The 12,094-nt window shown below is 41.5% G+C and overlaps 2 protein-coding genes across 13 annotated transcripts in view; one reads left to right on the forward strand and one right to left on the reverse strand.

Moving 5' to 3' along the window:
- LOC130284828 (glucose-1-phosphate thymidylyltransferase-like) overlaps nt 1–7,868 on the forward strand; it is a 548,309-nt gene extending 540,441 nt beyond the window's left edge. For 5 of the 7 annotated variants that reach the window (XM_056535667.1, XM_056535665.1, XM_056535669.1 and 2 more), the window contains one exon: nt 464–599. In XM_056535667.1, coding sequence (XP_056391642.1) covers nt 464–581 — 118 coding nt within the window. In that variant the 3' untranslated portion in view covers nt 582–599. Of the gene's footprint in view, nt 1–463; nt 655–7,441 lie in introns of those variants that run through there. The other 2 variants (XM_056535670.1, XM_056535671.1) reach the window with 2 other exon arrangements.
- Nucleotides 686–12,094, reverse strand: part of LOC130284827 (asparagine synthetase domain-containing protein 1-like) — a 97,801-nt gene continuing 86,392 nt past the window's right edge. For all 6 annotated transcript variants that reach the window (XM_056535664.1, XM_056535663.1, XM_056535662.1 and 3 more), the window contains 2 exons: nt 7,950–8,131; nt 686–941 (listed from right to left, as the gene is read on the reverse strand). In XM_056535664.1, the coding sequence (XP_056391639.1) occupies nt 686–941; nt 7,950–8,131 (438 nt within the window). The remainder of the gene's footprint in view (nt 942–7,949; nt 8,132–12,094) is intronic.

Genomic DNA, 12,094 nt, shown 5'->3' on the forward strand with positions numbered 1-12,094 from the left:
GATTTTATGGTGCTCAGTCAGATGTTCAAAGCTTGGGATATTTTTATAACATATCTTCTACACAACTTTGGTGAGCTCCTTGGTCTTTATTTCAGTAATGCTCTCTAACAAACTGAGGCCTTCAAAGAAGGTGCAGATAGGAGGACCCTTATTTGCTAATTATGTGACTTGGTTAGTGGTTTCACAGTTAAGGGGGTTAATACATATCCCTTAAGATTTTTATTTGTTAATTTTGAAATCAATGTAATATTTTCCTCAACCTTCAAATGTTTTTTTTCCCATTAAATAAAAATAGCTATGAAGTAAATATGAATCAGTGGTTATACCATGATAAAATTTAGAAAAGTCAAAGGGTGGTGAATACGTATGCAAGGCACTGTATAATCAATTTGGCTTTAGCAATAAAAATACCTATCCAAAAAAAAAAAAACACATCGTGAAAAACTGTTTTGTTTTATTTCAGAAAACCAGTGTATTTTTACAGCATATCAGGCCGTTTTGATGTTGGAAATCTGCAATCCTACCTTCTGTGCGACAAATATTTTCAAGAGAAAATAACCAAACTGAATTATCTTCATTAGTATGCTGCCTGAAAGTCTTCTACAATTTTGAACTCTTACAGATGTAATGTGTACAAACATACCAGCTAATTTTTAACAGACTATAAACCCCCCTCAAAAACTTGTTACTGAGCGACGTCTGGCTTTAGTCTGCTGCATTTGTCTGATGCCTTTTCATTTTTTTTTTCCATTTTTGCAATCCTGGATCCAAACTGCATGGCTCTTTTGGGCAAAACTGAAGAGTTGCCAAGTCCAAGTATTACAGCTGCTATTCGCAAAATTAACTTTTCACCAAGACCTCTAGCTAGCGACAAGTCTGTTTTTTCCCAGAGTTGAAGAGAGTTCAAAAATGAAACCACATTTTCATCCAGAAATGGAAATCTGAAGAAAAAAAAATAAACACACTGAATCCAAACCACACTCTCATATTTTACATCAGCAAAGGTTAAAGGGTTTTGCCTCCCTTAAAAGGGGTATTCCAGGCAAAACCTATATATATATATATATATATCTCAACTGGCTCCGGAAAGTTAAACAGATTTGTAAATTACTTCTATTAAAAAAATCTTAATCCTTCCAATAGTTATTAGCTTCTGAAGTTTTCTGTCTAACTGCTCAATGATGATGTCACGTCCCGGGAGCTGTGCATGATGGGAGAATATCCCCATAGGAACTGCACAGCTCCTGGGACGTGAGTCATCAGAGAGCAGTTAGACAGAAAACAACAACAACTCAACTTCAGAAGCTAATAACTATTGGAAGGATTAAGATTTTTTAATAGAAGTAATTTACAAATCTGTTTAACTTTCCGGAGCCAGTTAATATATAAAAAAAAGTTTTGCCCTGGAATACCCCTTTAAGCATCTTATCCCCCTTCATGCCACACCCCCTTCATTCATGACTATGAGGGGGGGGGGGGGGGGGGGTGATGGCTAGTACATAGCAGTCATGCCACCTCCCATAGACATGAATAGAGGTGGGTGGCGGGTGTTGTGACGGCTGCAGTCACCAATCATCTGTCACAGGACGAAGTTTGTTTCCTGCACCGGATGATTGGGGTGTTGCGGGGGGGATTTACAGTGTCCGGAGCCCCACGATCAGGCATCTTATTCCCTATTCAAAGGATAGGGGGTCTAGGGGCAGAGAACCCCTTTGAACCCTTAAGGACGAGCACCGTAAATGTATGGCGCTGCTAAGCGGCACTTAGCGCACAGCGCCGTACATTTACAGAGCTGCGTTCCATGATCACCACGTCTCCGTCTAACAGCAGCCATCCCGGCATATGTTCGTATGTCAGCGATCGCTGTAATTAGTCTGTCAATTCAGACTGGAAAATCACAGCGTTTCTGGGACAATCGAGTCTATGGTGACCCGATGGCCTGGAAAATCAGGGTGATTGGCGCTGCCTGAGACAGTGCCAATCACCCTGAAGGATAGGAGTGAGGTGGCAGGGGTGCCACCTTCTCCTATCCCCTGCCATTGGTCAGTCAGGAGTTGTAGTTTTGCAACACCTAGAAGGGCACAGTTTGGAGACCACTACACAGTGGTCTCCAAACTGTTCTCCTCCAGTTTTTGTTTAACTACAACTCTCAGCATGTCCTTCGGCTGTCCGGGCATACTGGAAGTTGTAGTTTTGCAACAACTGGAGGCACACTGGTTGGGAAACTGTTTCCTAACTCGGTGTTTCCCAACCCATGTGTCTCCAGCTGTTGCAATAATACAACTCCCAGCATGCACTGACAGACCAGCTGGAGGTACACTGGTTGGGAAACACTGCAGTAGTCTGTTACCTAACTCTGTTTCCCAACCAGTGTGCCTCCAGCTGTTGTAAAACTACAACTCTCAGCATTCACTGACAGACCATGCATTCTGGGACTTCTAGTTATGCAACAGCTGGAGGTTTGCACACTAACATGTTGGTGTTGCCCCATACTTTTTGTATTCATAAGAGGTAAAAAAAATAAAAATAATTTGTAACGCAATTTCTCCCGAGCTCAGATACACCCCATATGTGGATGTAAAGTGCTCTGTGGACGCACAACAGATCTCATGAGTGAGCGCGCACTCACATGTGACCCAATTTTGAAAACTACACCCCCCCCCCCCTCACAGAACGTAACAAGGGGTATAGTGTGCCTTAACACCCCACAGGTGTTTGACAAATTTTCGTTAAAGTTGGACATGAAAAATTAGTTTTTCACTAAAATGTCGGTGTTACCCTAAAGTTTTCATTTTCACAAGGGGTAATAGTCCCCAAAATTTTTATCCCAATTTCTTCTCTTTTTCCAGAGTAAGGAAATACCCCATATGTGGATGTAAAGTGCTTTGCGGGCGCACTACAAAAGAGAAGGAGCACCATTGGGCTTTTGGAGAGAGAATTAGGCTGGAATTGAAGGCCATGTTCATTTACAAAGCCCCCCATGCTGCCAGAACAGTGGACCCCCCCACATGTGACCTCATTTCGGAAACAACACCGCTCACGGAATGTAATAAGGGGTGCAGTGAGCATTTACACCCCACAGGTTTCTTACAGATTTTTTGGAACAGTGGTCTGTGAAAATGAAAACATTTTATTTTTCATTTTCACAGCCCACTGTTCCAAAGACGTCTATTCCAACCAAATTCACGACTTCTATTCCAACCAAATTCTTTCTCCAAAAGCCCAATGGTGCTCCTTGTCTGAGCCCTGTATTTTGCCCACAGAGCACTTTACATCCACATATGGTGTATTTCCTTACTTGAGAGAAATGGTGTTACACATTTTGGGAGGCTTTTTCTCCTATTACCCCTTGTAAAAATGAAAAATTTGGGGTAACACCAGCGTTTTAGTGAAAAAAAAATCAAATTTTTCATTTCATGTCCAATTTTAGTGAAAATTTGGCAAACACCTGTGGAGTGTTAAGGCTCACTATACCCCTTGTTACATTCTTTGAGGGGGTGTAGTTTCCCAAATAGTGTGCCATGTGGGTGTTTTTTGCTGTACTGGCACCATGGGGGCTTCCTAAATGAGACATGCCCTCCCCCAAAAAACCATTTCACCAAAATTTTCTTTCTAAAAGCACAATGTTGCTCTTCCCCTTCTGAGCACTCTAGTGCACCCGCAGAGCACTTTACATCCACATATGAGATATTTCCTTACTCGAGAGAAATGGGGTTACAAATTTTGGGGGACATTTTCATCTATTAATTTGGGGTAACATCTGCATTTTAATGAAAAAAATCTATTTTCATTTTCACGTCCCAATTTAACGAAAGTTTGCCAATCACCTGTGGGGTGTTAAGGCTCACTGTACCCCTTGTTACATTCCTTGAGGGGTGTAATTTCCCAAATAGTTTGCCATGTGGGTGTTTTTTACTGTTCTTTCACCATGAGGGCTTCCCAAATGCGACATGCCCCCAAAAACCAATTCAGCAAAATTCGCTCTCCAAAATCCCATTGTTGCTCCTTCTCTTCTGTGCCCTCTACTGCACCCACAGAGCTCTTTAAGTTAACATATGAGGTATTTCCTTACTCGAGAGAAATTAGGTTACAAATTTTGGTGGGCTTTTTCTCCTTCTCCTTGTATAAAATAAAAAATATGGGTCTACAAGAACATGTTAGTGTAAAAAATGAAAATGTTGAATGTTTGCCTCCATATTGCTGCTATTCCTGTGAAACACCTAAAGGGTTAAACTTTCTGAATGTCATTTTGAATACTTTGGAGGGATGCAGTTTCTATAATGGGGTCATTTATGGGGAATTACTCACAAAGGCCCTTCAAATCCACTTCAAACTTAACTGGCCCCTGAAAAATTTATATTTAGAATTTTTCGTGAAAATTTGGAAATATTGCTACTATACTTTGAACTCCTCTAATGGGCTCAAAAAGTAAGAACATATCAACTTTATGATGCAAACATAAATTAGACATTGTATATGTGAATCAGTATATCATTTATTTGGCATGTCCATTTTCATTACATGCAGAGTTTCAATGTTCGAAAAATGCTAACTTTTCAAATTTTTCATGAAAATGTCACGAAAAAAAAAAACTCTCGGAATCAAATTCATAAGTTAAAGCATTCCAGAGTTATAAATGCTTAAAGTGACATTGGTCAGATGTGCAAAAACTGCTGCATCCTTAAAGGTGTACTGCATTGGAAAAAAAAATATTTATAAAATCAACTGGTGCCAGAAATTACGTCTATTAAAAAAATCTTAATCCTTCTAGTGCTTATCAGCAGCTGTATGATCCACAGGAAGTTATTTTCTTTTTGAATTTCTTTTCTGTCTGACCACAGTGCTCTATGCTGACACCTCTGTCCATTTTAGGAACTGTCCAGAGCAGGAGCAAATTCCCATAGAAAACCTATCCTGCTCTCGATAGTTCCTAAAATGGACAGGGGTGTCTCTTTAAGAGAGTTCAGACAGAAAGGAAATTCAAAAAGAAAAGAACTTCCTGTGGATCATAACAGCAGTTGATATTTACTGAAAGGATTACAATTTTTAAATAGAAGTAATTTACAAATCTGTAACTTTCTGGCACCAGTTGATTTAGAATTTTTTTTTTTCCAGTGGAGTACCCCTTTAAAGGTCAAAATGGGCTGTGTCCTTAAGGGGTTAAATAATCCTGCCAAAAAGCCAGTTTTATTTTTACAAGGGGCAGAATTGGTGAAAACCATTCACATATCCTTCATTACTGCCATGTCGATGCTCCCTGGGTTCCTGCTGACCTCCATGTCTCTGGCTGTAGCAGTTATTAGGACAGTGATTGGCTGAGCAGTCATTTCTAGCCATTTAGAAATGTGTTAAAGGACAAGTATCATGAACAAAAAACGATCCCCTATCTGAAGGATAGGGGATAAGTTTTAGATCGCGGTGGGTCCAAGCGCAATCTCCTGTTTGCAGCCCCGGTTCTCTAGCATAGAAGCGCGTCACGACCCCCCGCCCGAAGCAGGAGCCGCCACGCACTCTCTATATAGCTCTATGTGAGAGCCGTTCGGCAATCTTCAGCTCTCCCATAGAGCTTCATGGAGGGGGAGGGGTGGCAGCCTCCACTTTGGGCGGGGGTCGTGGCAAGCTCCTGTGCTATAGAATCGGGGGCTCCAAACAGGAGATTGCGGGGGGCCCCAGCGCTTGATCCCCCGGGAATCTAAAACCTAAGTTTTTGTTCATTATACTTTTCCTTTAAGAAAGGACCTGGAATTTCACCCCAAAATCTCAGGAAAAGTTATTGACTCGAGTATAAGCCTAGGGCGGGAAATACATCATCCCCCCTGTCATCATCCAGACCCCCGTCATTAACATCCTCATCATTATCACCCTGTCATCATCCAGACCCTCATCATCATCCCCTTGTCATCATCCCCTTGTCATCATCCCACACTCTCCCTTCATCATCCCCTTGTCATCATCCCCACCCCCCTTCATCATCCCCTTGTCATCATCTCACACCCCCCCCCTTCATCATGCCCTTGTCATCATCCCACACCCCCCCCTTCATCATGCCCTTGTCATCATCCCACACCCCCCCCCTTCATCATGCCCTTGTCATCATCCCACATCCCCCCCCCCTTCATTATGCCCTTGTCATCATCCCCTTGTCATCATCCCACACCCCCCCTACATCATCCTCTTGTCATCATCCGCCCTCAGTGGTCTTCAACCTGCGGACCTCCAGAGGTTTCAAAACTACAACCCCCAGCAAGCCCGGGCAGCAATCGGCTGTCCGGGCTTGCTGGGAGTTGTAGTTTTGAAACCTCTGGAGGTCCGCAGGTTGAAGACCACTGCGGCCTTCGACATCATCCAGCCCCCTCTCACCCCCTTTAGTTCTGTACAGTACTCGCCCCCGCTTGGCGCTGGTCCGGTGCTGCAGGACTGTCCGGTGGGATAGTGGTTCCAGGCTGCTATCTTCACTGGGGGCGCCTCTTCTCCGCGCTTCTGGCCCACGATGACGCAGAAGGACGTTGGTAATGAACGTACCTCTGCGTCGTCGTCAAGGCAACGTGACTATTCTGGGGCCGGGCCCGAATCGCTTAGAAGAGGCCTCCCCGGTGAAGATAGCAGCCCGGAACCACTATCCCACCGGACGACCTCCTCACCGGACAGTCCTGCAGCACCGGACCAGCGCCGAGCGGAGGCGAGAACTGTACAGAACTAAAGGGGGCTGGATGATGTCGAAGGCCGCAGTGGTCTTCAACCTGCGGACCTCCAGAGGTTTCAAAACTACAACTCCCAGCAAGCCCGGACAGCCGATGGCTGCCCGGGCTTGCTGGGAGTTGTAGTTTTGAAACCTCTGGAGGTCTGCAAGTTGAAGACCACTGCGGGTGGAGAGTTCACTCGAGTATAAGCCGAGGGGGGTGTTTTCAGCACGAAAAAATCGTGCTGAAAAACTCGGCTTATGTTTTTCCAGCTACTGTTTCTGTGCGGGCTTTGCGCAGTTATGTTTTACCTGTAAGCAATAAAGCTATGAAGTTCTGTCTTATGATAACTTTTGGTTAATACTGTCAGCTATAATTTGTGATTAACTCCAAAATTTGGGAAAACTGACATTCTCTGCTTTTAAACCCTTAAGAAAGATAGTCATTCCACATATATTAGTTAATAATTCACGTTTACACTAAGCCTACTTTATTATGTCATCATTTGGTAAATGTTATACTTTTAAGGAAGAGGCTTTGCAGCAAATTTTAAAATTTTAATGAAAAAAAAATGTAACAAAATAAATAATTTTTTCTAGGGACCATTCATTTCTGAAGTGAATTTGATGCTAGAAACCCTCTCATATCACCCCACTTTAAAAACTGCACCCTGTTTATTTTCTGTACTAAAATAGGGTTATAGGAAAAAGGGCTGTTTGTTTACACTTTTTCTAAAACATTTTACTTTTTTGTTCCCTTAGGGGCTTGAAGCTGTGATCTTCTGATTACTGTTATACTATACAGTTCATCTGTACTGCAGCATAGTATATCAAACTGTCAGTATTACACACATAGCCCGAGCCTCAAAGGCCACCGTAACTGGCAACTTCGGAGGCTATGATTGTGATTTGGCCTCTGGCTGCTACAGCATCCATCAGAACCCTGCAACTGCATCTAGCCTCCCAGTCAGATTTGTAGATGTTACGGCAGGTGCTCGGCTGTGTATGACAGCAGGCTCCTGCTGCTTCTCATTCTAGTAACTCTCTGTGACGGGTATACTTGTTGTCTACCTTTCTGCAATGACGTGTATACACGTCATACAGAGGGAAGAAGTTCAATACTTATGGATTGTGGATCTGAATTAAAAAAAAATTGCATGCTCACATGTGCTAGAGACATTTCTACCCTCAGGAAATGTTCAAATAATGTTGATGAGAAAGGAAAATTCACTCAATTCTTGACCTATGAAAATTACACAATGTTAGATACCTTGCTTCCTTGCCCTGGTCACCAATAACTCTGTCATCTCGTCCAAGATTTCTGGAAGAGATACGTCCTAACTCCATGCTCAATTCTTCAAGAAGGCCTTTGTAACTTTCTCTGTTGAATCTTACTCTGTGACGAGAATAACCACCAAGCTGTTCATCTGCACCAATGCCTGTGAGCACAACCTGTTAAAAGGAAGAGAAAAAAGAATGAATATCACTGTTATATTCCACATATGAAAACATTTTAGAGTCAAACACATTTTATCATTTTTCTGCAATTTTTAAGCCAAGACCCAACTTTAAGAGGTCGCAAACAAAAACCCCTTAAATTCCATGATCAACAGTGACTACTGCACACAACTGCAAATCATCGCACAGAATAATTTTGAGTTGCCAGCTTTGACTAAGGGTGCGTTCACACAGCGGAATCTCCGCTCGCTGAATTCAGCGAGCGGAGATTCCGTCTGGTGGCCGCCGCCTAATATACTTCGGCGCTAGGGCCGCGGGGCACTGAGCCGTCACCATTGACGACTATGCAGTGCTCGCAGAATCCGTGCAAAGAATGAACATGTGCTTTCTTTTTGCGGAACAGTTTCAGCGGGGGGAATTGTCCGCCGCTGAAATTCCGCAGTGTGAACGGGTCTCGCGGAGACCCATTCACACTAATGTTAAGTTCACACTGCGGAATTCCGCTCGTGTAAGTCCGCCCGTGGAATTCCGCGGGAATTCCGTAGTGTACCCTAAGAGTGGGTTGACATGGCTTCTCGGACCTAACAATGGCCTCTGGGTCTACTAAACAAGTAAGCCTATTAGGCCCTGCCAGGTAAGGGACCTAATAGGCATTATACCCTGCAATACAGACATATCAGTGTGTTACATACAAGATCATAGGATTGCAGATCTACCACACTAAAGTTTTTTTTTTCTTTTTATAAAAAATAAAACCTTTTCTATACACATAGGGGGATATTTATCATTGCATTTAGAGCTTTTTTTTTTGCTTACTCCAGGTGCACAAGGAGTCATACGTGTGCCTAAGCACTTTTGCGACTTTTGTGGGTACGCATAAAGTTGCAAACAGCCTTACCTAAACTTTAAGTTTACCCTTCACAGTGGTCATGAATATATGATGTGCGAATGTCACATGTAGGCATAAAAAGGTGGAAACCCCTTCAAAATGTTGCAAGTCAAAGCCAGGTCAGACCTGGCTTACAAAACTGCCTTTTGTGAGCACTTTTAAAAAGTCGCAAAAAGTGTTGCAACTGCGACTTTTTGTGCAGAGAAGTCACAGAGGAGAAAAGGAATTATACAAAATGGTGTTCTGAAGTGTTTATTGTTTTTTGCTTACGTGCACCAAATTTATCAACTACAGTGCTAGTATAGTAAATATGTTATTATATACTTTATATACCAATTATACAATTTTACAAAAAGGATAACATATTATTGCCATACCATACACACAATCATTTTCTAATTATACCCCCCACATCCCCCCCCTAACAAAAAAAGCAAAAACAAAAAAAGGAAAAATGAATTAATTTTATAATCTCTTCATTTCTAACCATTCCCTTTTACTAGGTGGGTGCTGATCAATCCATTATTTATAATCATAAATCTGGCGCAAAATAACATTTTGTGTAATTGCTGTCTTTTTCCTCTTCTTAATTCTAGTCCAGTTTCATCTCCAAATATACCTACTAAAGGAGTGGGATCAAGTACTATCCCTAATTGTTTCCCTATCTCCTCATATACAACATCCAAAATTCCTGAATATTTGCACATATCCTTAGCATATGCATAAATCCTGCTCCCTCACTTCCACATTTTAAGCATTTACTATCTGATCTCTTTCCAATCCTATACAGAAAGGGTATAATATAATCTATATACTATATTAAATTTTACTATTTTGTGATCATTCCGTGGGATCCGGTTAATCTTTCTATATATATCCTCCCATTGATGGTCATTTATTACTCTCAAATCTTCACACCATGCACGTGTACTACCATGTTTTAAATGTTTTCCCGGTGCATTAATCAATGTCTTATACACACTAGACATTATTTTCTTATTTGCTCTACATTCTATAATTTTATTTACAGTTTTCGGGATGTTAATCACCAATCCCTTCTCTACGGTGCTTCTAAATATACCTTCTATCCTTATATATTCAAACCAAGTTCCCAACCCTATTCCCCTTCTATCTTTTATCTGCCCCCATTCTATAAATTTCCCATTCTTCCATACATCTTTAACTAAAATAAACCCTAATTCCTGAATTGTTTTCATCTCTACTTTTCTCAAAACATTTGTAAACCATGTGTTTTGCCATAGGGGAGCTATGTCTAACATACCTACTATTAGGGATCGACAGATATTGATTTTTTAGAGATGATACTGACAACCTGTGAACTTTCAGGCCAATAGCTTATACCGATATTCCGTTTGCAGTATAGTTCCCCCACATTAGGTGCAGTATAGTTCCCCACATTAGGTTGGCAGTATGTCCCCCCCCCCCCCCAGAGATACAGCCTCCAGCCATATACAGTGTATTGCTTGAGGCTGTATGCCTGTGTACTGCCCCACTTCAGTGCTCTGACCACCACTGGCGGTGGTCTGAGCACCGAAGCGGACGTGCCACTGGTCACTTACCATGCTGGCCAGCGCGCGTCTTCCACCTCCATGTTCTGCACCTTAGTTGCTATGGGCGCACATGCAGGAGGTCAGTGATGGGTGATATATTACCCTTTATAGTTCTTAACGTTGAATCTAATTCTCCTTCTGTTATGGGGGCTTCCATTTTCTCTCTCTGTTCCTTAGTTATTCTAGGGAGAGCAATATTATCCAAATATTTTTCCAATTCACTCTTACTTTTCTTATATTCTGATCTATATAACTCCTCATAATACTCCTCAAACTTCCCTAGTATATCCCTCTTTTCTGTAAACCACTGTCCCTTTTCATCCTGTATATCTGTTATTTTTTTATTTATTTGCTTTTTTTTGAGCTATCGCTTTCAAATATTTATTTGGCCTCCCTGCCTATATAAATTTTTGTTGTCCCCTGAATAAATATTTGTTCCTGTTTTTCTCCAATATATATTCATTTAGCACATTCTGACTTTTCTGCCACTTCTGTATTTCCTTCAGTGGGTTCTACAGTTTCCTGTTCCATTTCTCTAATTATTGTCTTCAATTCCTCTTCCTTTTTTTAAACTGTTTCTTCTTATAAATAATTGCACTAGTTATTTCCCCTCTCAGGAAGGCCTTACTCGTTTCCCAGACAATCAGGTCGTCTGCTGAGTCCCAATTTCTTTCAAATAACTCTTCTAAAACTTTTTAATCCTATCAATGTCTATAAGATTTAACCAATGTGTATTAAAGTGTACCTTTTATGAAACAAACTTTTTATATATTAAAGATAAAGCCCTGCTGAACAACTTTTTAATTGCTTTTATTTAAACATTTTTCCTCCTTTCAGTTTTTTTTTTACTTTAAAAACTTCTCCACTAGGGGTCTCCCTAGCAACCCTGTCAGCAAGCATTTCAGACTCCGTGAGTGTGTCTGAAATCAGCTCAGTGCAGCTCCCAGCCTGTCAGACAGGCAGGAGGGAGAGAGCACTGAGTTGTACACAGGGAGCGAACAGCGAGGATACATTCCCTCTTCTCTTTTTCTCAGTTCCTCTCCCCTCTGTCCACTTTCCACATGGCTAATGATATATGCACTGCTCTCAGACTTGCCATGGCTATGACAACCTCCCCTGCTCTCTAAGAGCATAGAAAAAAGGTATTTTTAGGGGGTTTTAAAGCAAAATAAATGCAGGGATAGACTTTGTCAAAGTCAGGGACAGATGGGGAGGGGGATTAGGGAAAGTTTAGATGGTGATAGGTACTCTTTAATCCTGTTAATACCCTGTCTCTCTGCTCCCTCTGTTTTAATTATAAAATTCTACAGCAGCATGATCAGATAAACATCTGTTAAATAATTTATTTTACTAACAATATCTAGGCCAAGTGTGTTTACCAGACACATGTCTATTCGTGACATGGTTTGGCATGTTTTATTCCAACAGAAAAACACTTTTGGGGTTCCACATTCTCCATATATCTTTAAATCCTAGCGCTCTGCATAATGTTGCCAA

The sequence above is a fragment of the Hyla sarda genome, chromosome 8 (assembly GCF_029499605.1).
Source record: "Hyla sarda isolate aHylSar1 chromosome 8, aHylSar1.hap1, whole genome shotgun sequence".
Taxonomy (NCBI): domain Eukaryota; kingdom Metazoa; phylum Chordata; class Amphibia; order Anura; family Hylidae; genus Hyla; species Hyla sarda.